The sequence below is a fragment of the Podarcis pityusensis genome (genome assembly GCF_964106645.2).
Source record: "Podarcis pityusensis genome assembly, chromosome: 3".
NCBI lineage: Eukaryota > Metazoa > Chordata > Lepidosauria > Squamata > Lacertidae > Podarcis > Podarcis pityusensis.
In genome coordinates, this window is record NC_138026.1 from 65,668,408 (window position 1) to 65,692,093 (window position 23,686).

At 44.0% G+C, this 23,686-nt stretch overlaps 1 protein-coding gene across 1 annotated transcript; it reads right to left on the reverse strand.

The window, feature by feature from the left end:
- Positions 1 to 328: 328 nt before the first annotated feature.
- LRP11 (LDL receptor related protein 11) lies at positions 329 to 11,129 on the reverse strand. Its single transcript, XM_080998604.1, has 8 exons — positions 10,205 to 11,129; positions 7,630 to 7,787; positions 6,730 to 6,871; positions 6,142 to 6,267; positions 5,638 to 5,841; positions 4,517 to 4,687; positions 4,065 to 4,166; positions 329 to 2,124 (listed from the first exon to the last, which is right to left on the reverse strand). Exons 1-8 carry the CDS (start codon positions 10,740 to 10,742, stop codon positions 1,970 to 1,972), a joined length of 1,596 nt encoding a protein of 531 aa, XP_080854730.1. The 5' UTR covers positions 10,743 to 11,129; the 3' UTR covers positions 329 to 1,969.
- Positions 11,130 to 23,686: the final 12,557 nt, after the last annotated feature.

The following is a 23,686-nucleotide window of genomic DNA, read 5'->3' on the forward strand; positions in this document are numbered from 1 at the left end:
CAATTATATGCTAAGAATAAAAACAGCCCTGGCTACCTCTCTTCCCCTTAGTCGGTTTCTCCAGAACCTTTCCTCTGTTCTCAGCTCTGACACTGGCTCCTTTTATTGTTTAAGATACAACTTCATATTATAATAGGGCAGAAATGTAAAAGGAATGCATGTGCAGCTATCACAGACTAGATTACCTGTGTGGTCCCTTCCAACTCTGTAATTCTATGGTTCTAGAATTGTTTCTATGGTTCCACTGTTTTGCAACAACACAGAACCCTGCTAACATAGATTTTTGTTTACATAGTTATTGAAAGGAAAACAAGTATTTTGCAAGGTATTAAGAATAAAATAGGTTTATTATCTCTTACTTTACATTATCAGGTTGGGACATTGGCAATGTGGAGGTCTGGGGTAGGATTCAAAGTTGTAAGTTCGTTAGAATAAGAGAGACATACAGAATCATTGCATGCCTTTTCTGCATTGATTTGTACCTGGGTCCTCGGATGGGAACTTCTTTGCACAGATGGATAAAGAGGAGGGTTCACACACAAAGGCTGATAACACAGACTACAAACTTTACTGCATAACGAACACTTCCGACAATTCAGTCATACATTGAAGTCATCAGACGACGGGATGAGCTTTAAAATTGATGCAGCTACTGAAACTTTAACTTCGCTGTGAGGGTCCAATTAGCAAGAATCTTTCAAGCTCCATGAAAGCAGGCAGCGTTGTATCAATAGCAGCAATGGGATGTGTTGCTAAACATAAGGCCTAGTCCATATCTGTAGCACAATGAGGTGGCAGAGTCCTGAGCTATTAGCATAGAGTGTACAACTTCAGACTGCTGGGGATGCTATTATCTTTTTGATCTTCAGTTTAAAGCAGGGGATAATGCTGCTCATTGCCCATGATAAAGAGCTTGCTTGAAGGGTGGGAATCCTCACTGTGTTTAGAAATGTATCATAGCAGAGGGCAGTCTCCCCTACAGTCCTTCTGCTTGTGCTGCTAGGTTTGTTTTTGTGTAATGGAACACTAAAACATCTCTCTTCCCTTTTCCACTGTCTGAAGTGATACAAACCACTCATACCACTTTAAGATCCAAGTACTTCGTTTTGCTGCCTGTCTAGACCGAGCCTAATGTTTCACCTTGGGAAACTCTGCACTTTAACAGGGTGGCTTGTAAATAATCCCATGCCTGTGACAAGTGAGAAGCAACCCCAGGCAATTAGATGAGTAGAAAAATATGCTTCTATTTGAACCAATCTTGAAGTGATAATAGTGCCCTGTTATTTAAAAATAAAATAAAATACTGGTTTTAAATTAGCAAATAAATATCCTTTCTGTAAAAGGAAGCTAAAGAAATATCATTTATGTCAAAGGAATCTAATTTCTCACCTAAGGCCAGATGCAGAGAGCCAACACAACAGGAAATAGATGTGTCTAGGATCTTATATGACTGCTGTATTTTTCCTTGCCCTGGCCTGTGCCATCCCTTGGGACATGGGAGTGGTGCAGCAATGTGGATCATCAGCCACCCAGAAACCAATATTCAAAGTGGTGCTGTAACACTGCATGATGCTTCTTTGCAAAAAAGAACTGAGTGAGTATTACGGATTACAAGGAGAGGGCAGTTCCTGGAGAACATGGCATTTAATCCATCGCAGAGCTAACCTTAGTTATGGCAGTATTTTCATGGGACTGAACCGATACACAACCCAGTAAGATGGAATTTGCCTTATTGGCAAGCACAGGATAGTCCTAGAGCTCTGGCAGAGGGAAGCTGGTCTGTCTGCTGGTGCAGCTACAAACATCTCTACCACTGATATTAGAAAGAATCTTTTAGAAGGTGGCTGCTGCGTTTTCTCTTTAAACATGAGTTTTTACTTTTTTTTTTTAAAAAAGGAAAGTGTAAGATGCAAGAGGCACACTTTTTTTGAGGAAAGCTCAAGGAAAGGGAAGTCACCTGAACCCTGCTTTAGAGATACATCCCATTTATGAGGTAATCGGATTCCTCAGACATCAGGGGCCGAGCTTTCTTAAGTTTCTGTCTCACTAACCGAAGTCGGCAAGCTACCATGAGCAGCAGCATAGCTGTGATGGCCAGCCCAAGAGCCAAAGGGAGGACAGCACCTTTAAAAGGGAAAGAAAGAAGCAGTTAAACAATGTTAACACCGGAACTAATCAAGAATGTGCTATATAAAGCCAAATTAATAATAATAATAATAATAATAATAATAATAATAATAATTCACCAGCATGTTAGTGTATATTTCTTCTAATACATACATTTTTGTATGCCATTTTGCTGAATATACATTTCCCCCTTCACCCCCAGTGATTTCCCCCCTAATATTTTTGTACCTTATTTTTCCTATCATTTTTGGTTTTACACACTTTCCCCTAATATACATAGTTTTGGGTTGAAGAGATGCACCACAAAATTTGGAAAAGTGTGAATTTCAAAGGACAGCTGTCTTGTGGTTTGTGTGTTGCTTTGGGAACTGCAAAATACGTAGGTTTGCATTAAAATGTGGAATGAACCAAATTATCTTCCATCCCTAATGTCAACCCACTTAAAACATTCAACACCGGTTGCTGTCCCAATTACTAGAAAAGGATTTTCTTAAAAAGTTAACAGAGAATGCTTGGTCTCCAGTAAAACAATTCCAAGTTTTGCAAGAGTGCCTTGCAGGTATGCTGCTCAGTGCTGGGGTTTAAGGGAAAGGTGCCTTTGAAGAGCCAGGCAGCTACTAGGAATTGTAACAGTGCTTTTCTCCCCTTGGGCACAAAAACATAACTTTTGCCTAGTGAAACTGTTTTAAAACCACCTTGCCATTGAGACTTTGTAGCAATATTACCAGATGGTTGCCTATGTCACTTTGATAAACAGAGCACTGTTTTACTGTCTGAGCATGCACCTAGATAAAGCTTAGGCCAGTTTTCAACACATTTCTTTTTTATTTGCCATGGCTGCAAGTTACAGCAGAATTTTGACTGTATATCTGATGATGAAAATTGGATCCTCTACTTCTAGGAAAGAAATGTGGTCACATGAAATTTAGTGCTTAGGGCTATCAACGCTGCAAACAGCTGTACCTGCAAATAGGAAAACAGTGCTGCAGTTTTCTCTCTCCTTGCCTTCACTCTGAAAAATATGAGCACACAACCTCCAAGCTGAAGGCTGATCTCCCCTGTGTTCCTCCCCATTCTGAGCATCCTGCATGTTTAGCTGATCAATCTGCCCCTTTTTTCTTATAATAGTAACACTTGCTTTACGCTTTTTGCATACTGGATAACCTTGCAGGCTTTGGCATGGACACAGTACCCATGAGAACTGTGCAAAGCTGGCATTTGCTGCAAACTGGAAGAACAGGTTTTCCCTGAGGTCAATAGGAGAGAGAAGACTGTGTGTCTAAAATGCAGCGCATATGCTTCCGCAGTGTGGTTGTGCAAAAATTATGTAAGTCTGTATGCACCCTCACACAGGGGTCATTACCAGGAAATAAGCCCACCGCTGCTTTTGTGATTTAAAAAGTTTCTCTGTAAGGTCCAGCTTGTTCTGCCTTAGGAAACTGAATAGATGGCCTTTTCCTTAAACAAATCTTTGTCAGAAAAGAAGTGCACACCATCACTTGTCAGCTGCTGTAAGAATACTTTGTGCTAACCTACATGTCATAGGGATGATACTATAAACCTAGCTCTCATATATTATGTCAGGATCATGCTGAGTTTTTGAACCGCCGATCTTCTGACTGGCAAGCCCAAGGAGCTCAGTGTTTTAGACCACAGTGCCACCCATGTCAGACTAGCTACAACAGCAAATGCAAGAAGCAAAGGAAGCTTAGGCAGGGGTACATGGACATGCTGACCCAATCCAGGAGATAACCATCATGCCGGGATGTGATTCCTGTAGTTTGTGATTAATTGATGATGCAAGTTGTTAAGCTTGTATCGTTAAGGCATTTTGTTTTGTTTCTAATCAGTCCCACTCTGCACATTAATGGGAATTAAAACGTTCAGTGACACCTAACTCTCTGAGGGTTAGTTTAAAAATACAGCATTGTAATTACCTGCTTCTGGAACCGGATGGCTCTTTTCGATGGGAGTGCCCTTTAACACCACAATGTTATTTTCATTTTTATAATCTGTGTCTTTCCCTGAGGTTTTAGAGTCTGTAAATATGGAGCAGGATATATAGCTATAAGTCATATTCCATATACATAACAAATCATTTGCTTTACAGTCTGCCCTTCCTTCTATGTTTTTTCCAGTAACTACAGCACATAGAGTGCTGTCATCAAGCAGAAGCATAGGGGCTCCTCTTCGGCATCTCTTAACAGGCTGCAGATGCATTAGTATTGTTCCTGGCTGCCACTGCAAATTTCCTGTCATCTAATAAGAGGATTATTCAAGCAGCTCCCGGGATTTCAAGGGGCTTATTCTGAGCTAAAAAACCAAGAGATTCTGCAGCTATATTGTACTGCAATATTCCCCTCTTCTAAAAAAAGTGACTGATTATTACCATGAGCTTTTACACATTCAGCAAGGCAGTCTGATTCTTGAAGGAAGTTGTTTTCATTGCCTTTGCAGCCACCATAGACGAAATGTATGCAAGTGCCAGAAAAAGCATCAAAATGCCAGCGAGGGAAATGGCCATTGCAGGGGCCAGCGGCAGGAGGCACCAAGCACAGCTCTGCGATTAAAGCAGGAAAAAGAAACTATAAACATTATGTCTTCTAAAACATCTAAAAATAAGCCAGGATTTAGCTTTTCTAAAGTTTGGTACTTAGTGCATTAAGTATGTGATTTAATGGTTGTCACTATTTTATAACACTTCAGTTTCTTAACTACGAAACTGATGGATTTTGTTTTTGCTTTAATATGCCTGACTACTTCTGCTCTTTCCGCATCAGTGGCTAGAACTGTGTCCATCTCACGTTATTAATTGAATCACAGGCAGAAAAGGCAAAAGAGTAATTTGCACACAAAGGTAATCGGCTACGGAGACCATATGGCACCTATTAGAGCCAGATGCTGGGTGAAATGTGTATTGGAATATATGTGTATTGGAATATGCAGCAAAATGGTAAGAAGTATAGGCTCAGGGTCATTCTGACAACCTTTCCCGTGTCCAAGATGAAGGTGTATCATGTTACACCAGCCAAGGAAGACTTTCTACGTAGACCCTGCCACTCTGAATCTTGCGCAACACTATGACATTTGATAATTCAGAAATGCGGAATACAGCTCTAAATTTGCACATGACAGTAAGAGCTACCAGAATTAACCAGGGTGAGAACACTTTCTTACTCATAGAATACACAATGATAAATACTTCCATGATCAGAGATGTGCGTGGGAGGGAAAACAGTGCTTCTATGATCAGGATCAGAACATGCAACATTTTCTTCAAATTTAATTGAGATCAATGGGCTTAAGTGTAATTAATTCTGCACCGGAGGGTGGTCTTTATTTTTGTCCAAGTTAGTCTTGCAAGTACAGGTACTTAGCAACATAGTGTTGCCTGTATTGGTTATATGTGCTTAGGAAGAGGCATGCTGAGAACTATACTAATGCTGCAAAACATGACATCAAACTTGCAGTGTGCGAATGTCAGAGATATTTAAGGTATATTCATTATACCTGGCATTAACCCAGTAATTTGTTTCTTTGGTCCCTGAGAGGATGATTTGTTGATCTTGTCTGCATCAGATGCTTGATTGCTTACAGTAGTTTTCTGGGTGATTTCAAATGCAAGTTCCTTGTTGACATCGTTAGTTTGTCCAATGCTGTTTTGCTGGATGAAGCTAGTGGCTGGGTGAGTTATTGTCTTTTGTCCTGAAGTAACTGAATAAATTAAAACACAGACATTGTCTTTATGGTGTGTGTGTGTATGTTGTTTAAACACTCAAATAATCAGATGACTGACACTGAGAATGCACTTTCAAAGGAGCTCACTTGCAATGCTGATCAGGAGATTGCTGGTGAGAGCAAGCCCCATTGAAATTTCCCATCTGCAGGTGTGGTTTGAATTCAAACCCCTCCTGTCAACAGACATTTTTCCTCTGCAAGGCTGTAGAGGAAGAATGTCCGTTTGAAGGTACATAAGTAAAAGATGCGTGTAAACTCAATGTGCTGTTTACTCACATTTCTGACAAAAAGCTTCATCAGACCCATCCAGACACTGCTCTTCTCCATCACAGGCATAGGTGATATCAATGCAGCAACCATCATCACAGAGGAACTGGTAGCGCGAACATACCCCAAAACATCCTGTAACAAACCAACTCTCAAGTTACATGAAAAGAGAACCACTAAACTGAGTTGTTTAAAACTGGAAATGCTGGAATGGGAGTTACAGAAACTATACATTACGAGATTATTATACCGCCCTTCACCAAAAACGGTTTAATAAATAAATAAATAAATAAATAAATTCTAAAGCCACTTACAAGCCTACTTTGGCATTGTGGCATATAAATGAAATAATGATAATGATAGCAGCAACAACATAATACATAATAAACAAAAGCATTACGATAGCTCTTAATGGCACACCCTTTCTCCCCTCATCATTAGAGAGTAAGCTCTGTCAATTTCATAATTATGGGCAATATCAACATTGCACAAGTGTAAGTTTGCTTGTGCGATGAGACTTCTCATTCTCTTCTTCAGTTCACAGTGCTTGACAGATACCATATGGTTGCAAAAATATTATTTCAACCGTTTTCTCACCTAACATGGAGTGACCCACTGGAAGTACGGTCACTGAGACATTATCTGAGCTTCTTTGGCCAGCTGTGTCTGTCACGGTCAGCTCCAGCATGTATTTCCCTTCTTGCAAATGAGAGAGCTTCAGAGTTCCAGGTTGTGGTACCTGTCCCAAAGAAACCAAGGCATTAATTGACCAAGTCCTGCTCCTCACACCCTTGCTATTTTATAGTAACACAGTCAAAAGCCCGCAGAATGCTACTGAATGAAGCCAGCATCCATGCTTTGACACAAGCATAGACCTGAAAGTCTGCCAAGCAGCTGATAAGAATATATATAGAGAGAGAGACTTGGAAACAGTGAGTAGTGGTAGTGTAAAAACGCAGTAAAGCATCAGCATATTGGACCAGTGCTCTTTTGGTAGCAAAGAGCACAGGCCCAGAAAATAAATATTTGACCATAAGAAGTGCAGTGGTATCCTAAGAGTAATATCAAAAAATAAACAGAAAGGTGATCAACCCATTTCAACTTCTTCCTTTTTAATGAAGATTTCATGCCAACTGCAGGGCTAAATAATAAACCCAAACAGCAGAATTCCATATATGATAATAGTAAGCACATATTCATTCCCTTATGCATAATATGAGGAAGGAATGTTTGCAAGGCATGTTCTTTTAAGGCTTAATGCCCATATTCGTAATATATTTGTAATATATACATACAGTATATGTATATGTGTAGAAACCCAATTTCCTGACAAATACCAGCTTTGAGAAATGAATATCAACTAAACAGTCTACAGTCTCCAAAACATCTCAATATGGATTTTATCTGATTGCACTCTGAAAAGTTCACATTGTTATTTTCACAATACCAGGACCAAATTTAGCAAATAATTAACTTGCACTACAAAGTTATAGGTACCTTCATATCAACTGAAGGGGCACCTTGAAGCAGTCTCCACTCATACTGTATGATTCCATGGTCATCTCTACTTTCTCGGCCATCTAGAATCACCCAGTTAATGGGCAACTGAAGCATAATGTCTTTCCCTGCCTTGCTGAGAGGAGGCTCATCAGCTTCTAAATAAAAGAAAAGCAATCTGGTTACTAAAAGAAAAGAGAGCACACATCCCTGGCAAGTTTTGAGTTCTCTTCTGGCACACAAGTGCCTTCACAGAAACACACCTGGATGGTGAAGGCACAGCACTGTGAGATGGGAAAGAGAAGGGAGGCAGGCATACTCATTGGACTGGAAGGAGAGAAGGCCACACAGAGATCCTACTCAGTTTTCATGCAGCCTTTATGGAACTTTTGAGGGCTCTCAATGCCCCTTTCTCTGGGGGGCTGCCACAGCCTCCCAAGGGGTGAAAATCCTCACTCTTTAATGGACAAACATAGAAGTCACTTGGTGCTGGTCCCTTGCCAGTCTGAGCAGAGGTGTGGTTGTTGCTGCAGCAGTTCACTTCTCTTTTCCATTCACTAGCTCTCTCTGCTAGCGAATGCAATAAACTTGTTGAAGAATAGAAGCAGAGGCATGGACCTCTCAGTCCAGGCATGTTTCTCTCCCTGCTTTTTACCAAATTAAAAAGAAAGAAAAGAGATAGCTTGCCTGAGAGTATTCACATTTTTCTCTAGAACTTAAAGACCTTGACTCATACGTCTGAAAACTGGCTGTGGTCATAATCAAGGCATCCTTGTCTTCTCAGCACTAGCATGCTTAAACTGCAACCTTCCATTTACTTGTAAGAGAGCAAATATCTTCTGTAAGTAATGCAAAATGAGTTGCAATAACCTTCTTGTGCTCTGAAAATGAAGGTAGGAAAGTGCCCTTCCCCAAATGCCCAAAGCTGCATGCATTTGCATGTTTGGAACTGCCAGACTTGCGTGCTCATGCCACTTCACTCATCACAGGATTTCTATGTGTAGAAATTGACAAATTGTCCAGACAAAGATTGTAACATTTGAAGATTCTGCATGAGCAATGTTCCTACATATAAAGCAGTGATTCACTGCAGATCCTCAGTGTCTGCACATCATGACTGGTGTGTTTATAATGTGTTAATTTCTACATGGAAGTGCCTTGCGGAGAAGCAAGTGACTCATGCTTCTGTAAGGGCTGCCGCCAATGACACAGACACTGTGTCATCCCCACCTGAGTGGGCAGAGAGTTTTTGACTGGGAGCTGCTTGACACCAATGCAAAAGCACTGCGGCTACGTGTTGTGGAAGGAAATTCATGCATGCCTTTGTGTGTTCATGAAGGACCTTAACAATACATTGGGTGGTATTCAACTAAGTTTTACTCTGAGTAGACCCACTGAAATGAATGAATATGACTAAGGTAGGCTCCTTAATTTCAACAGGTCCACTCTGAGTAAAACTTAGTTGAATACCACCCAGAGAGTGATGTTGACCTAAATCCTACTTGGAGCAGACCCAGTGAAATCCAAGGACACTTATCTCAATGGGTCTCCTCTAAATATACAGTGGTACTTCGGGTTACCTACGCTTCAGGTTACCTACGCTTCAGGTTACAGACTCCGCTAACCCAGAAATAGTGCTTCAGGTTAAGAACTTTGCTTCAGGATGAGAACAGAAATCATGCTCCGGCGGCGCAGCAGCAGCAGGAGGCCCCATTAGCTAAAGTGGTGCTTCAGGTTAAGAACAGTTTCAGGTTAAGAACGGACCTCCAGAATGAATTAAGTACTTAACCCTAGGTACCACTGTATGTTAGTTCAGGGGTAGCCAAAGTGGTGCCCACTAGGTGTTGTTATATTCATCAACCCCAGCCAGCACGAGTGATGGGAGTTGTAGTCCAGCAACACCCAGAGGATGTCATGTTGCTTACCCCTCAGTTGGATATCACCCACAGAATTGAGAGAGGAGAGGAGAAGCGAGCGACACTTTTGCCACTTTGTCAGCTTTATGTATACTTTTCGAACAAGAGCAGAGGTTGGTCTGAGAAGGAAATAAAAAAAGGAGAAGCCCACCATCTTGCTCCCCACCCTCCACTACATAGGCCTGTAACAGGGACACGATGTTGTGAACTGCCCTGTGATCTGCAGGTGAAGGGTGGTATACTAAATACATAAATGATCAATCAATCAATCAATCAATCAAGGGGGCCCAGGCAGAAAAAGGGTATGGCACAAAGATGCACTCTGCCTGCCTGAAGCACAGTGGGTGCCTACATAATATATACTGTACAAAGATTCATCTCACTCCATCTATGGGGTCACCATAGGAGAAAGAGCTGCCCTCTTTCTGCCTCCCGCCCCAACCGGCCCCTTCGTCTCCGCCGCCGACAGAAGCTCTAGTATGTAAACAAGGCCACCCTGTAGCGACTGCCATTTCCTCCCTGGTACAAGTCTAAGGTGAGCACCATCAGCCATGGCTCAGTTCCAGGCCTTAAACCGCTCCGTTTCCAAGAGCCTCCCGGGCCCCCGAAAAGCGCCTCGTCCCCAAGGCGGCTGCCTCGGACGGAAGGCCCCTTCTTACCCGGGGCGGACGGGCGGCTGCTGGGCTCCAGGCCGTAGCTGCTGTAGCCGCGCTGCGGGGAGAAGAGGCAGACGGCGCGGCCGCGGTAGGTGCAGTTGAAGAGGTAGCAGCGTAGCGCGGCGGGCGACTGCTGCGGCTGCTGCACGACGGCAAGGGTGCAACGGGCTTCGGCGCAGCAGGCGTCCAGGCACTGCCTGGGTCCCGCCACCGAGCCCAGCGAGTCGAGGAAGGTGGCTCCCGCCGCGATGGAGTCCTTGGTGCGGATGATGGTGTCGGGCCTGGCCGAGAAGAAGCCCGACGGCCCGCCGTTCCCCCCGCGGCAGCGGCCTGCTGCCACCTCCGCCAGCTCGTTGCCTCCGTCGCCGCCGCCCGGGGGCTCCTGCTGCAGCAGCTGGCGGCGGAACTCCTCCAGCAGCGACTCGACCCCGGACGCCGCCGCCGGCGACCGGAGCTGCCCCGACGCCCACCCCGGCAGCGGCAAGAGCAGCAGCGAGAGGAAGAGAGGCAGGCCCGTCGGGCCGGGCACCTGCGCAGCCATGGCTCCGAGAGGGCCGCAGCGAGGCCGGCCAGGGAGAGAGCCGAGGGGACGCTGGGTGGGCAGGCGGAGAGCCCCGCTGCTACCAGAGCCGCCCAGGAGGCGGCGGCGGAGGCGGCGGCGAAGGGCGCCCCATGGTGGCCCCTCCCCGCGCCAGCCGGGAACGCGGAGGGAACAGCCCGGCTCCGATCAGCACCACCGAGCGCTGGACAGCTCCGAGGCGCACTTTGGCGCCGCCTCCTCCGAGCCTCCGCCCGCTTGCGGAAGGCGGAGGGCCACCCGAGGAAAGCTCCGCCCAGCGACCGTCGATCCCGGCTCCCTCTTTGTCCGCTACGCCGTATGTTTCACGTCCGAAGGCGGGATTGTTTGGAGATGCGGGTCTGCTTATGCGCGAGAGCCGGCCGGGTATAAACGGCAAGTGGGATTGGCTGCTCGCGAATCATGCGCTTTGGTGCTTAATCTGCCCGATTCCAAATGGATCGCTGGTTTGGTGCACGCAACAAGCTGGCATGCTTCCAAAGGAGAACTGAGTCTCCAAAAACCTTCCAAAACTGCATTAAGCGGTATTTGATTTATTAATTTTCTGTTTAACCAACCTTGCATCCACAGATGCTAAGGGTAGAACAGAACACAATGTAAACATAGGACAGAACACCTATAAACGCCTCTTGCAACAAATGGAATCAATGGGCTCATGGGTGTAGCCAGGATTTTTGTTAGGGGGGCAGGACTTTGTTAAGGGGCGCAGAACCAATGTGATTGGTCAGTTAGTTAAGTATTTCTATTGTTTTACTTGATCTGGGGGGGGGCAGCTGCTCCCCTCTGTCCTCCCCCCCTTGGCTTTAAATTATAGGAAGAAATTCCTCACTACATAATTAATTCACCACCAGCTGTCTTAATACTCGCCCTGTGTTGTACTCCTGGTCATCTGTAACTGAGGATGAGATAGTTAGAGTTATGGGACTCAAGTCTGCAAGCAGGATCCCTAGGTAAGAAGAGAATGGAAATGCCAGTGGTCCATCCTCTACAAATCATTTTGACTATCCAAAATGCCTGTGCATTGATGGAATGGATGGCCTTATTCATTCACTCTGCATGAAGAGTTAACTCCTTTTATAATGTAGTGGAACGCTCAACTAAGTAAATTTTGAAATGTCTATTATTGTGAGTTGGCATTAAAAAAAAACTTTTATCTGAGTTAGTCCATGCTTCTCTTAGAAGAGGGAAAACAGTATCTGAATTTATATATGTGGTAGAAGTTTATTAGACTAAACAAGCACCCCAGATGAAGCAATTTTAAAACATTTCTGAATGATACAGAGCAATAAACCTCTGAAGGCAGCCATCAGTGCTTCTTTCCTTTCATGCATCTTTTCCATTTACTGTAGTTCAAAATAATCTATCAAGAAGCCAAATGCCCATCTTGCTCTTTCCCCCCTGCAGTACTTGACAATAGTTACAGCAAAGAACACAGAGAAGATCTTCTTTAGCAATCACTCGTAGCCAAGTAAGATTGTCTTCCATGAACATAGTCTTAACAGTGAGTCTGTAAGTGACTGTGAAGGCCAATTCTGGATACACATGTCCTTCCACAGTGGGGACATAGGTTTCTGGGAGGGAGTTGATCATGGTGAGGGTTTGCCAAATGTGCTTGTTTCTCCTTTTAGCCCTGAGTTCGTGCTGCTTTAAAGTCCATGACACCTGTGGTAAAGGTTGTTCTCCAGCTGGCGCGCTCACAGGCCAGTATTTCCCAGTTATCAGTGCTTATACGACATTTTTTAAGATTTGCCTTGAGAGCATCTTTAAACCTCTTTTGTTGTCCACCAGTATTTCACTTTCCATTCTTAAGTTGGGAATAGAGTAGTTGCTTTGGAAGACGATATAATCAGGCATCTGAACACCATGACCAGTGCAATGAAGTTGATGTTGAAGAATCATCCTAGTGTTTATTGGTTTGTTATCCAATAGTTTGTTCACAGGCTGCAATAAAATAAGATAACAGATAGTTAGATGCTGGGATGCTTTTACTATGTAAATGCTTTCTGTACCTATGAATGAGTGCTCTTAGTAGATTGGTAGACTAACAAGATTCCCTTTTCCTTGCCACCTATAGCATCCTTTCCTGACTTGGCATTCAACGCATGGAAGTCAGGGTGGGGATAGAAGTTGCCCTGCTTTGAAGATGTGAGTGCCCAAGAGGCTTGCAACCGATCTATTGGGCTGCAGCCTTTTGCTTTCAGACAAGCATGGGAGCAGGGATGTACCTAGGGATTGGCCAGGTGAGGCCCCACCGAGGGAGCAGGGGCAGAGGGTGCAAAAATCATTCCTCTCCACTCTGGCTTGGAGTGTCTAGGAGCCTGCCTGCCTGTCCATGCACTCAGACAGATAGACCAATGGAGGAGGAGGAGGGGAGATGTAGCAGAGCAGACCTGACCCTGATGGCTGCGGCGGGTCATTGGCAGAGAGTGAAAGGCAATGAAAAGCAAACTTTTTGAGTTTCTGCTCCATGGTCTCTCCTGGCTTTGGAGGTGCTGATACAGCTCCTTCCCAAGGGTGCAGGGAGCCTAGGTACCTTCCTAAGTACCTTCTTAGCCTCTGCATGGAAGATGGTGTTCCTCTAAGATATGAACTCATTCTTTTTTCAATGCTGTTGTTGTAACATAGTTTTCTTTGACTGTGTGTGTGTGTGTGTATGAGAGAGAGAGAGAGAGAACTCGGACTGTGTGCGTTCTGAGTGATTTCTGAGTTAGGGGCAGAGTAGGGCTTGATCTGATCAACAAAATAATATTTGAAAATTCTTGGAAATTCATTTCCTGATTAAAGTAGCACCTCAAAACCCCTTAATACCCACTTCTGCCAGGCTCACTTGGTCTCCCAATGGTGGTTGCCTGAGAGTTTTCACATCTGAGACTGTGACATCACAAATGGTTAGAGAAGGGACTAAGCTTTCCTAACTGTGAATATGTATGTAATTATGCACAATCAGATGGACTTCTATAAAGAGAGTAATTTTAGGTTTTCTTCAGAAGGTGGCAGCAGCTTACTACTTATTACAACAGACTTCTTGGGTGTGGGTTATTAAGATATCTGTCCCATCTTTCTGTATTAATTGTTGACTGATATTGTAGAATGAATAAAACATATACATAAACCAGATTGCTTATCAGCTCAGTGGTTAGGTAAATTATTCATTGTCTGGCTCAAAATTCAGTTTTTTCAGAGGGATGTTAAAAGGGAATGAGAATGTAGAGCAAACTGCTGTTAATGTAATCTGTATAGAAATTCTCAAAAATCATAGTTAGGATTCATTAGGCTGCTGGCTTGAGCACTCTGTAAAAATGTTGCTATTATAATCTAACTTCCACCTCCATCACTGGAATGTGCTCAGATTTATAATACAAATTGTAGGAGGAATTCTTTCTAACATGGCAGATTCCTATGAGACAGATAAGAAGTTGAATATAGGCAATCCTTGTTTTGTGTGAGGGTTGTGTTCAGGACCCCCGTTTGTGTTGGCGGAGCACACATGAGCCCACCCCGCCCCTTTTTGTGACATCTTTATGAGATTTTGTAGCTACTTCCAGATTCATTGCTGCGCATTCCTGCATGATTCTGCATCATTCCGACACGCCTAAATCAGTTGTTCTACTTCAGAGCTACAGTAGAACAGTATCAAAGTGTGTGTGTTCAGTTACAAGTTATACAGGCCCTTTTGATGAAACAAACCATGACAACTCAGTTTAACAAAACCATATAACCAGAATTGCTGTGTTCTAGCCTGATTAGACTAATGCAACTTTAAAAAATAATAATCGTTTGGTATCCAGATCATACACTTTTACTAAATACTATGGCCAGACTATGCATTTGGTATAACGGGAAAATTATAGGGTTTTTAGATAAGTGACTTTAATCTCATAAGCTCCTGCGCAAATGCAGAAATCACTGTAGCTTTCTTCTCCTACATATTAACTGACAGTGTGATACAAATACAGAAAACAAGACATGTTGTGTTAGAAAGCACAGAGTAGTTCAGCCTGGATTATCTACACAGGCACAAATCTGGAGATTGTGCATTAGCTTTGTGGCAACGTACAGCTGAGCAAGGAGTGGTCTGTATAGGGTCACTCATTAATCTATTTTACATTTGCTACACCTTGATGGGATTCAGCTTACAAATTGCTGCATCCAACATCTGATTCAAGTTAGGAAAGGTGTTGGCACCTGGGTATCCCACAGAGGCCCCAGAACCTTTGCTGCTTCCCCTTCTTGCTAAGTCAGACTCCTCAGAATAAATTAGTCAGGTTGAATCTCAACCAGGGTTGGGGAACCTGCAGCCCTCTGGATGTTGCTGGACTCCAGCTCCCATCATCCTGCACTATTGGCTAAACTGGAGTCCAACAGCATCTGGGGCTCTAAATTGCGTGGAATGGGAAAAGCTAGGAGCTTGTAGCAGAGGATTGTTCCTCTTTCAGTTTCCACTTCTTCCCTTCAACCCTGTGTGCCCCTGTTAGGTGGTGTTGAAATCAAGAAAATTCTCTACTATTAGCTTCAGACTTAAGAGATATCTGGAAAGCTCAGAGATGCTAAGAACAGTTATACATGTAGGTAATAAGTTAGGGGGAAGGATTCATTCACTTTGGGGTTTGAACCCCAAAGTGGATGAATCTCATTAAATCTATTTTTTAAAAAGCTGCACAGTACAGCTATGTTGAGGTTTTAAAAACAACAGGCAGGAAAAAAACTCCTAATTTTTCTTCAAAATATTGCAAGCTAATTTGAATATAAATCAACACAAAAACAACATCTCCCCAACCTTCAGCAGTTATAGCAGAAGCCCCCTCTTCAGATTTAGATAATTGCTTCACAAATAGCAATAAGCTGTCACAGGTGCACGACATTCATTTATATAAAATTTTGTCAGTTAAGTGTTATTTTATATCCGTCTGAATTATTTCTAAGGCTGTCTCTGGCCTTGAGTGCAAGTGGCACACACACAATCAGATTCTCTCTCTCTCTCTCTCTCTCTCTCTCTCTCTCTCTCCCTCCCTCCCTCCCTCCCTCCCTCCCTCCCTCCCTCCCCTTTTGCCTTCCTAATATGAATTAAATCAGAGAAAAGTGTGCAGAAGCAGTGTTTCTATTCCTGCTCCACTCCCCATATAGATTCTCTTCACCAACTACTTTTTTTAAAAAAAAAGCCAATTGCATGATATATTTTACTATATTGAGTGTGTGAGAGTGCAGAGATTGTTTCTTTGCCCAGATACTGCATAATTGACTGCACAGCGTTCGGTAGACACCACGTGGTGTAGAAGATGAGTACAGCGAGGAACTGGTGCCATGAGAAATCCCTCAAATCTTGTTTTTTTAAAAAAGCAAATGGCAAACGGAAGAAAAGCAATTTATTTGAAGGGTTTATCTTTTAATTTGTCTGTGGCTTTAGGGAGAAAATCACCCAGGACAGTGAATGGCCCTATCATGCCAAAGCATGGCAAGTACCTGCTGAGAAGGTGGCCTCTGCTGAGTGAATGCGAGAACCGCAGGACAAGTAGGTCACAACTGATCGGTAGCGAGACAAACTTGGCACACGCAGATATGACTAAAATGGGGTCATGACCGCTCTCCTATCAACCGGAGGGCACCCTTTGTATGGACGCTCGCAGCACCCCTATCCCTGGGACAACGGCAGAAGTTCCTGGTCCACCTCCCCATGTCACAGTCCTTTGAGGTTCCTGCCAAACCTCAGTTCTAATGAACCTATCTGTGGCAGGTTCTATCTTCGCATAGTTAAAAGGGGTGAATCCTACCTGATAGCGCGCAGCTTCACCTTCCCTCCCCTCCCTTTGTTTAATGCTCTTTTATTACAGGTTAACTTCTTTTACAGGTATGCAGGCGCTGCTACGGTCTTAGGATGGTTGCTGTTAAGGGACCAGGAAGGAATTTCCCTGCATTGGCAGGTTTCGCCTTCCCCGTAGCAGATGCCACAACTTTAGTTTTAGGCCTTGGGCGGAATCCTTTAGTTTATCTTCCCTAAATGGGGGGGGGGGGTGAAGCGGTGATGGCGGCTGTGATTCCAGGGTTCTCCATTAAAGGGGCTAAGTTGGAGGTGAGTCACTGGCCATACTTTGAAAGGTTGTCAGTGCACTCCCCAGTGTTGCAGTGAAATGGGGGTGGGCACTCTGCTAAACAAATGTCTTCTAGAGCCAGCCCACTTCCCAGGCAGACCTGATTACCCTGATGTGCCCCAGAACCCCGGCTGGGGACTGGGAGGGATACACACCCAATGCCTAAGTCCAGGCCTTCCTACATCTGAAAGTTTAAATAAAGTTGTGACCAATTTAATTCTATAACATGTTGTCATGAGTCATTCATTTCTTCTGGGTGGCTCTTTAGGTCGCGGGTCTCTGCCTGGGCATGCAAAGCACACATATCCCACAACAAAATAATAATGGGGAACTACTCTCCTTCCTTATTGCTATGACTGTGTCTCTAGAGTCACTGGGAGACTGGGACCCGATTTTGCTGGAGCACATCCTGGTTTCTGAAAGTGAGGATCTGTCTCCTGAGGTCTTTGGGCTCTTCGGGCTTACAATAAATATAGCAGGATATTGCAATGCCTAATATTGTGGGGATGATAGTTAGGGAGAGGAAGGAGTGGGAAAGAATGAGGAGGGGGGATAGTGAAGAAAGGAGAAAGAGAGATGGATAGAGAGGAGATAACATGGGGCATTCTTTCCTCCATGTCCTGGTCAATGATTCCAGGAAGGACAACTTTATCTGTCATGCTGTAATACAGAAGTCTAGGCTGCAGAAGCAAGACAGTCCTGTACTTCCATTCTCTCTGAGAGACACATTATTCTCCATCCCTGACAGGTTGTGATCACTAGGAATGGATACACCTCTGGGGAGCACATTTTCTCATCCACCTTCTGTTATCTTCTTTCTTTCCCAACATCACTCTGATCCCTTTATTTAAAGTTATCCCTCTTGAAATCTGCTGCTTTATGATAATCATTTCCCTTTGTTCACATGAAGTTTTAATCTTCCTTTGCTCTGTCTGATTTTTGTGATCTTTCCCCACAGCCCTTACAATTCCAACCAAGAGTATTGGCTTGTTTTGAGCTTTTTCCCCACTCCCTAACAAAATTTGAGACAAATAATGAATAACCCTGAAATGCAGCAATGGGAATCTTGCTATACATTTTCTCTCTGAAAATTCAGGTGGTGCAATTAAAGTTGATTTGGTGCTCTAGCATGTCAAACTCCCCCTCCCCCAAAAAATTACCCAGACTGTTTTGCAACAAAGAAAGTGACAACAATATGCACTGGAAAGTGCAGGATAGCAATTCCTTGATGCAACATCATATAACTGTATTTTATATTAAACAAGGAACAATACATCATTGTTCTTAATAGCACAGGTGTTAGACTGCACTGAAATTGTGCGGCCATTGAAGGGAAGGTTTTTTTTTGGGTGGGGAATATTCCACAGATACCACAATATGCCTGTACCACCTACTCTCACATGAAATTCTCTTCAAGTGATCAGATAGGAATGCCAAAGTGACAGATTTAAAACACAGAAAGCACCTGCCTTTTGGAACCCATAACTTTTAAAAAAATATCCCAGGATGGCTTCAGGCTTACAAAAGCACAAAGAGCCTGAGAAAGGCTTGGGGACTGGGGCTGGGGGTGGGTAGCTAGCTTGACTCTCAAGTCTGATCCATGCAGCAGTGGATACCAGCACAAACCGATATAGAGAGGAACCTGACAGCTAGTAAATTGATGCAAACATAATGTGGGTCTGATAATATGGGTACTGCAAGAGGTTTAAGAAAGCACAAGGAGTGCAGGTTAGTATTGCAAATGGGTTGCTGAGATATCATGGATGGTTCGCTGACAACAACAAAAAAACCCCTCATCGGTTTTTCCATTAAAAGAATTAATCCAGATTAAATTGGGGAGGAGGAGGAACACAGGCTGGCATTTTGATGACAACAAAGGTGTGTGGATGCTGCAAAGAACTTTCAGGCATAAGGAACACCCATCCCACAATCAAAACCCACCTGAAAGTGCCTATGGTTGTCAGGGACTATGCAGATGAAGAGGAGTGGTGGAGACCACCTCCCCTGGAGCCTCCCAGAGAGGAGGAAGGGGCAGATAACAACGATCTACAGGACTGGTTCGACCCAGGGCACACTCCAGAGGAAGAAGAAGAGGGGAAAAGTTGGAAAGTAATGGGAGGTGAAGAGCTGGGTAGTATTGAGAACGCAGGGCCCAAGCAGTAGCTGACGGACACGCTGTCTCTGGAGAGCCTCCCAGAACCCATCCCCGCCCCTAAAACCAGGAGCTCACTGAGAATAGCAGAGCAGAGGGCTTAAAGGCAGCGGACCCTTAGCAGCAACTGTAGAAGAGGGGAGGAGTCTGATGAACAGGGGAGTACGGAGAAGGGGGGGCATAGAGCTTCACTTGGAGCAACATTAGATACTGAAAAGTCTTGGTTGTCTTGCCTTGGCATCTGGAATAATAATAAAAAGGATTAAAAAGCCTGTGTTTTCTCTGTCTCTCTGCTTTCCTGGTCAATCAGCCAGGAGCCATTGACAGCAGCCTGACAATGGTGTTCATTGGAAGTTGCTTTATACAGAGTCAGACCATTGGCAATCTAGCTGAGCATTGTCTATGCAGACTGACAGCAGCTCTCCAGGCATGGGAGCCAACTCCTACAGGCCAAGGTCCCTTTGGCCCCCCAATAAAATATTTGAGGGGTCTGCCCCCCAGTTGATGGACATTGCCATTCAAATGATGTGTGTGAGCCACGTCTTGTGATGCAGGGTGGAGCTTACCTGGACCCCCTAATATTTTCTCCAGGGTTTGAACCCAGAGCTGTAGCTAGGTGATCTTGCGCTGCTGGCAGAACCATCCAGATTGCGGCCCCTAGCCACAGACAAACTAGCTCTTCTTTCCGCCTCTCCTCCAATCCCCCCCTTCCACCCATTCAACTCACCCTCTATTTAAAGCCATTTCTTATGAGACAATAATCAATATTTATATTTATGGACATACTTTTAGCCGATTTTGCGGGGGGGGGGCCCATAGCCTGCGCTCCTGGTGGGGGCCTGCCTTGCCACCCCCTAGCTATGGCCCTGTTTGAACCTGGGACCTTCTGCATACAAAATGGAAGCTCTGCCCCTGAGCTCTTCCCTGCTTGTTCAATGGCTACAACTGAACCAGCTTGCACATTGGATATAATTGCTAGGTCCTCTCTATTTATCAGTGTTAGCTGCAAAACCTCAAATCTAGTATCCCATTTGCCAGAGTTTGGGGCTGATTTGTGGTCTATATGCCTTTTATAGTGATGTATACTGTGTAATCATTTAAAGCTTTGCTAGCTGTGTGTGGTGTTAGTCACATTTCTCTGAATCGTGGCCAGAAAAATCTTTATATGTTTTTATTCTAAATCAAGGTTTCCCCCCCTTGAAATTTACTATTATGTTCTATCTGCAACTTTGAATGTATGAGAATGAGCCGTAATTGCAACACACGGCCACATTTTCCTCCAGTAAGAATAATTTGGAAGGAAAGGCATTTCTCTGGGCTTATCTCATGAAAACACGCCTACGTTTCCACATGAAACAAAATAACAGTGGTCTTTCTTGTTCAGCTGACTCTTGCCAAATAATTAGATTACCGCTATCTCATTAGCATTGAAATGGCATCACCAAAGCACACAAAATGAATGTTTCTGTTCTTTTCACAGAGGGAATTTGGTGCATATTTGCCATCATTGTTCAACCATTTGTTGCTGCTGTTCTGCATTGATTCACATGCCTGATTTCAGGGGCAAGGAAACAGTGTCCATCTAGTAGATGCTATTGGACTACATCTGGCCACCCGTCACCATTGGGCATGCCAGCTGTGGATGATGTGAGTTGAGGTCCAGCAGCATCTTCAAGGGCATAGGTTCCCCACCCCTGCCTTATTTGCTAAAACTGATCAGAGCCCAATGGCATGTACAGGAAGTCCTGCGACAGAAGATCAGCTGCACAGTTTTGGCATTGCCAGTCTTGACATGACTGGGATCATTCCACACCTTTTCTCATTCTTCACTGTTTCACATGGTTGATGGAAGGAGAGGGTGGCCAATGCAGTCATCATGCCTTGCTTTCCAAGGTTTCCCTATGTTTTCCATAGATGCTTTTTCTGGTGCAATTTCTACCTGGATATACTTCCAGTGGCAGGTTTATATACTTCATGCATTGATTCTGGCCACATTTCAGAACAGTCATTTATGTGTAAGTCCAATTGAAATCAATGGGACTGGAGAGAGGGAGAGGGAGGGAGGGAGTTGGCTTCTTGTCTTTGTGGAAAAACATTCCCATAAACTTTCCTTTCCCAGCTATCCAGTTATAATATTTTGTTACTGGGAAATTTGAGCTGTGCATGCCCAGTTTGTGGTATGGAATGCTAAGTGCACTGTCCTTTTATGTCATAGGCAGGCACCCATGGTTAATTCCTGTAACACTGATGTACCCAACACAGTGACCTTTGCTTCTGGCTGGGAGAGGGGTGGTCTGAAAATTGGGAGTAGCGGTGATCACTGCATTGCCATGGTCAGAGTCCCAATGGCAAAGTTTGCTCTTATGTGCCAGTCCCCTCCTCTGCAGGGTTAGAGATCCCATTAAAATGGTCAACCCCAGGCACTTATGGACTCTGAGGGATGTTCTGCTGCTAGAGCTGGCGATTCTCCTGAGGCCCTAGTTGAGCTATGGAATGGGGACAAAAGAAAGGTCATAGACGCAATTGCTCCTGATCGTCCTCTCTGATGAGTCTGGAAGGCTCCCTGGTTTGGTGGTGAACTTCAGGCAATGCTGTTGCACTCAGGTCCTGCTTGTGGGCTTCTCGTAGGTACCTGGTTGGCTACGTAAGAACAGGATGCTGGACTAGTTGGGCACTTGGCCAGATCCAGCAGGATTTTCCTCATGTTCCTGTATGTACTTAAGAGTGTTGTACTGCAAAAGTATGTGAGTTATTCTGTGTCATTAAGTGAAACTTGTTGATTAGTTCCCCATTGCCCTATCACTCAGAAAACCTACTGAAGGAATGTTCCATCAAGGAATAACTAGATAACATTGGTGTCTTTTTTATAGACAATAAATGGATATGCACATTAGCACCAAGCTGTCGCAACATTCTGTGCTGAAATAGACTGAACCATGATGCAAGGACTGCAATTTAGTACTTATGCAGTTGCAGGCAGCTTAGTCATAATGTATGATGCACCAATACACACACGTTTCAGATAGAGCAGTATATCACAAAATGATTAGGCTTTGGGTGATAAACTGCATCATTTGTTCTCTTTGCAAAATGGAAGAGTGAAGTCCTTTCTGTGGAATTAGAAACGTTGTGTCTTGAGTTATTTGTCAGGGATTGGTGAAGGAAAGTTGGGATTCATTGAATCATGGGAGATAATAGGTATTGTCTTCCATGGAGAAATAACTAAATACTTGGTCAGAGTGAAGGAGCTTTGTTAAGCATAAAGGTCAACACGTGAAGTTTGAGTCAGGGTTTAGCCTTGAAACTTGTTACCACTGTTGGGATTTAACACTGAAAAAAAATGTGGAAAAGTACTATCGTGCCTCTGAGCACATGCAGAGAACTACAGACTCAGGATGAGAGTCAACTAAGTTGTTGTTGTGTGTGTAATTTGGTTCACTTATGAAACATGAATTATCCTCTTCTCCTCCCCCTGCACCCTCTGTGCGTCCCCTAAAACTGCTTAGGAGTGTTGGGGAGGGGGGACTCAGAAGAGTTTTAGGGTATGTGCAGGTGTGCAAGCAGACCGCATTCCCCACTTAGTGCTATGTTGAATTCCACCCTAAACTTTTAAAAAAGGAATGCTCTCTGGATTCTACAGCCCCCATTTAACTCCTTCAGAAGTTGCATCTCATGACTTTAGTGAGCTGTACTGATTGACCATTGAAGAGCAGAGTATACATTTTTAATAGTAACATTAATAAATAAACTATCGATCCCCTCCAGGCTGCTGAACATGTGGGTTCCTGGAGCCCTTGATTCTTTCTTTACTGCAAGTATAGTGTGGCTCTTCTCTTTATTCCGGCAAGAAGAAGGTTCTACTTTAACAGTGTTAATGAAAAGGTAAAAGTATGTCTTGTGTCTTGTATTGCTCAGGGTTCACATGGCAATTCTGTGGCATAATGGATGGATCATAGAATCATAGAGTTGGAAGGGACCATGAAGGTCCAACCCCCTGCAGTGCAAGAAACTTTTGCCCAACTTGGGGCTCAAACCCACGACCCTGAGATTAAGAGTTTTATGCTCTACCAACTGAGCTGTTGGATGACAACTAAAGTAACAACGGGGGGGGGGGGCTGAGAATGATGTGGGAACAGGTGAGACCATGGAGAGGGAGGAGAACTACAGACCAGCAGAGAGACCCTCCACTGTTGGAGAGGGACCCTATGCTTGATCAGAGGACACCTGTCTGAGACCATCTGCTTGTTGGATTGCATTCCAAGCCAGTGGACTGAAATAACTCCATCCTAGTAATTTTTATCAGGGAATGGCTCATGTCTTTTACAATTTAACTATCTACCTCTGATGAGGGGGTGGTAGTATTTGACTACTAGAGCTGGGCATTGCAGAACCCTGTGACTCGGAGGAAGTTTGTGTTCTGTACTTCTTGCCTGACTTAACATCTGATGTGTCAGATTTGCTGAGATATATCATTGTCATAATTGCCACACAGGCACCTGTGGGTTCTTAACCTACAAATCTGAATGCATCAAAAATGTGGTTTCCCCCCCTACATTGCAGGTGGTTAACATAATTCACCATACATTATAAATTTGCTAGTCTGTTTTTTCCCCCTTCAGGATATTTTTGTGTGTGTGATGTACAGAGTCTAAAAGCCACCCAAGAACCTC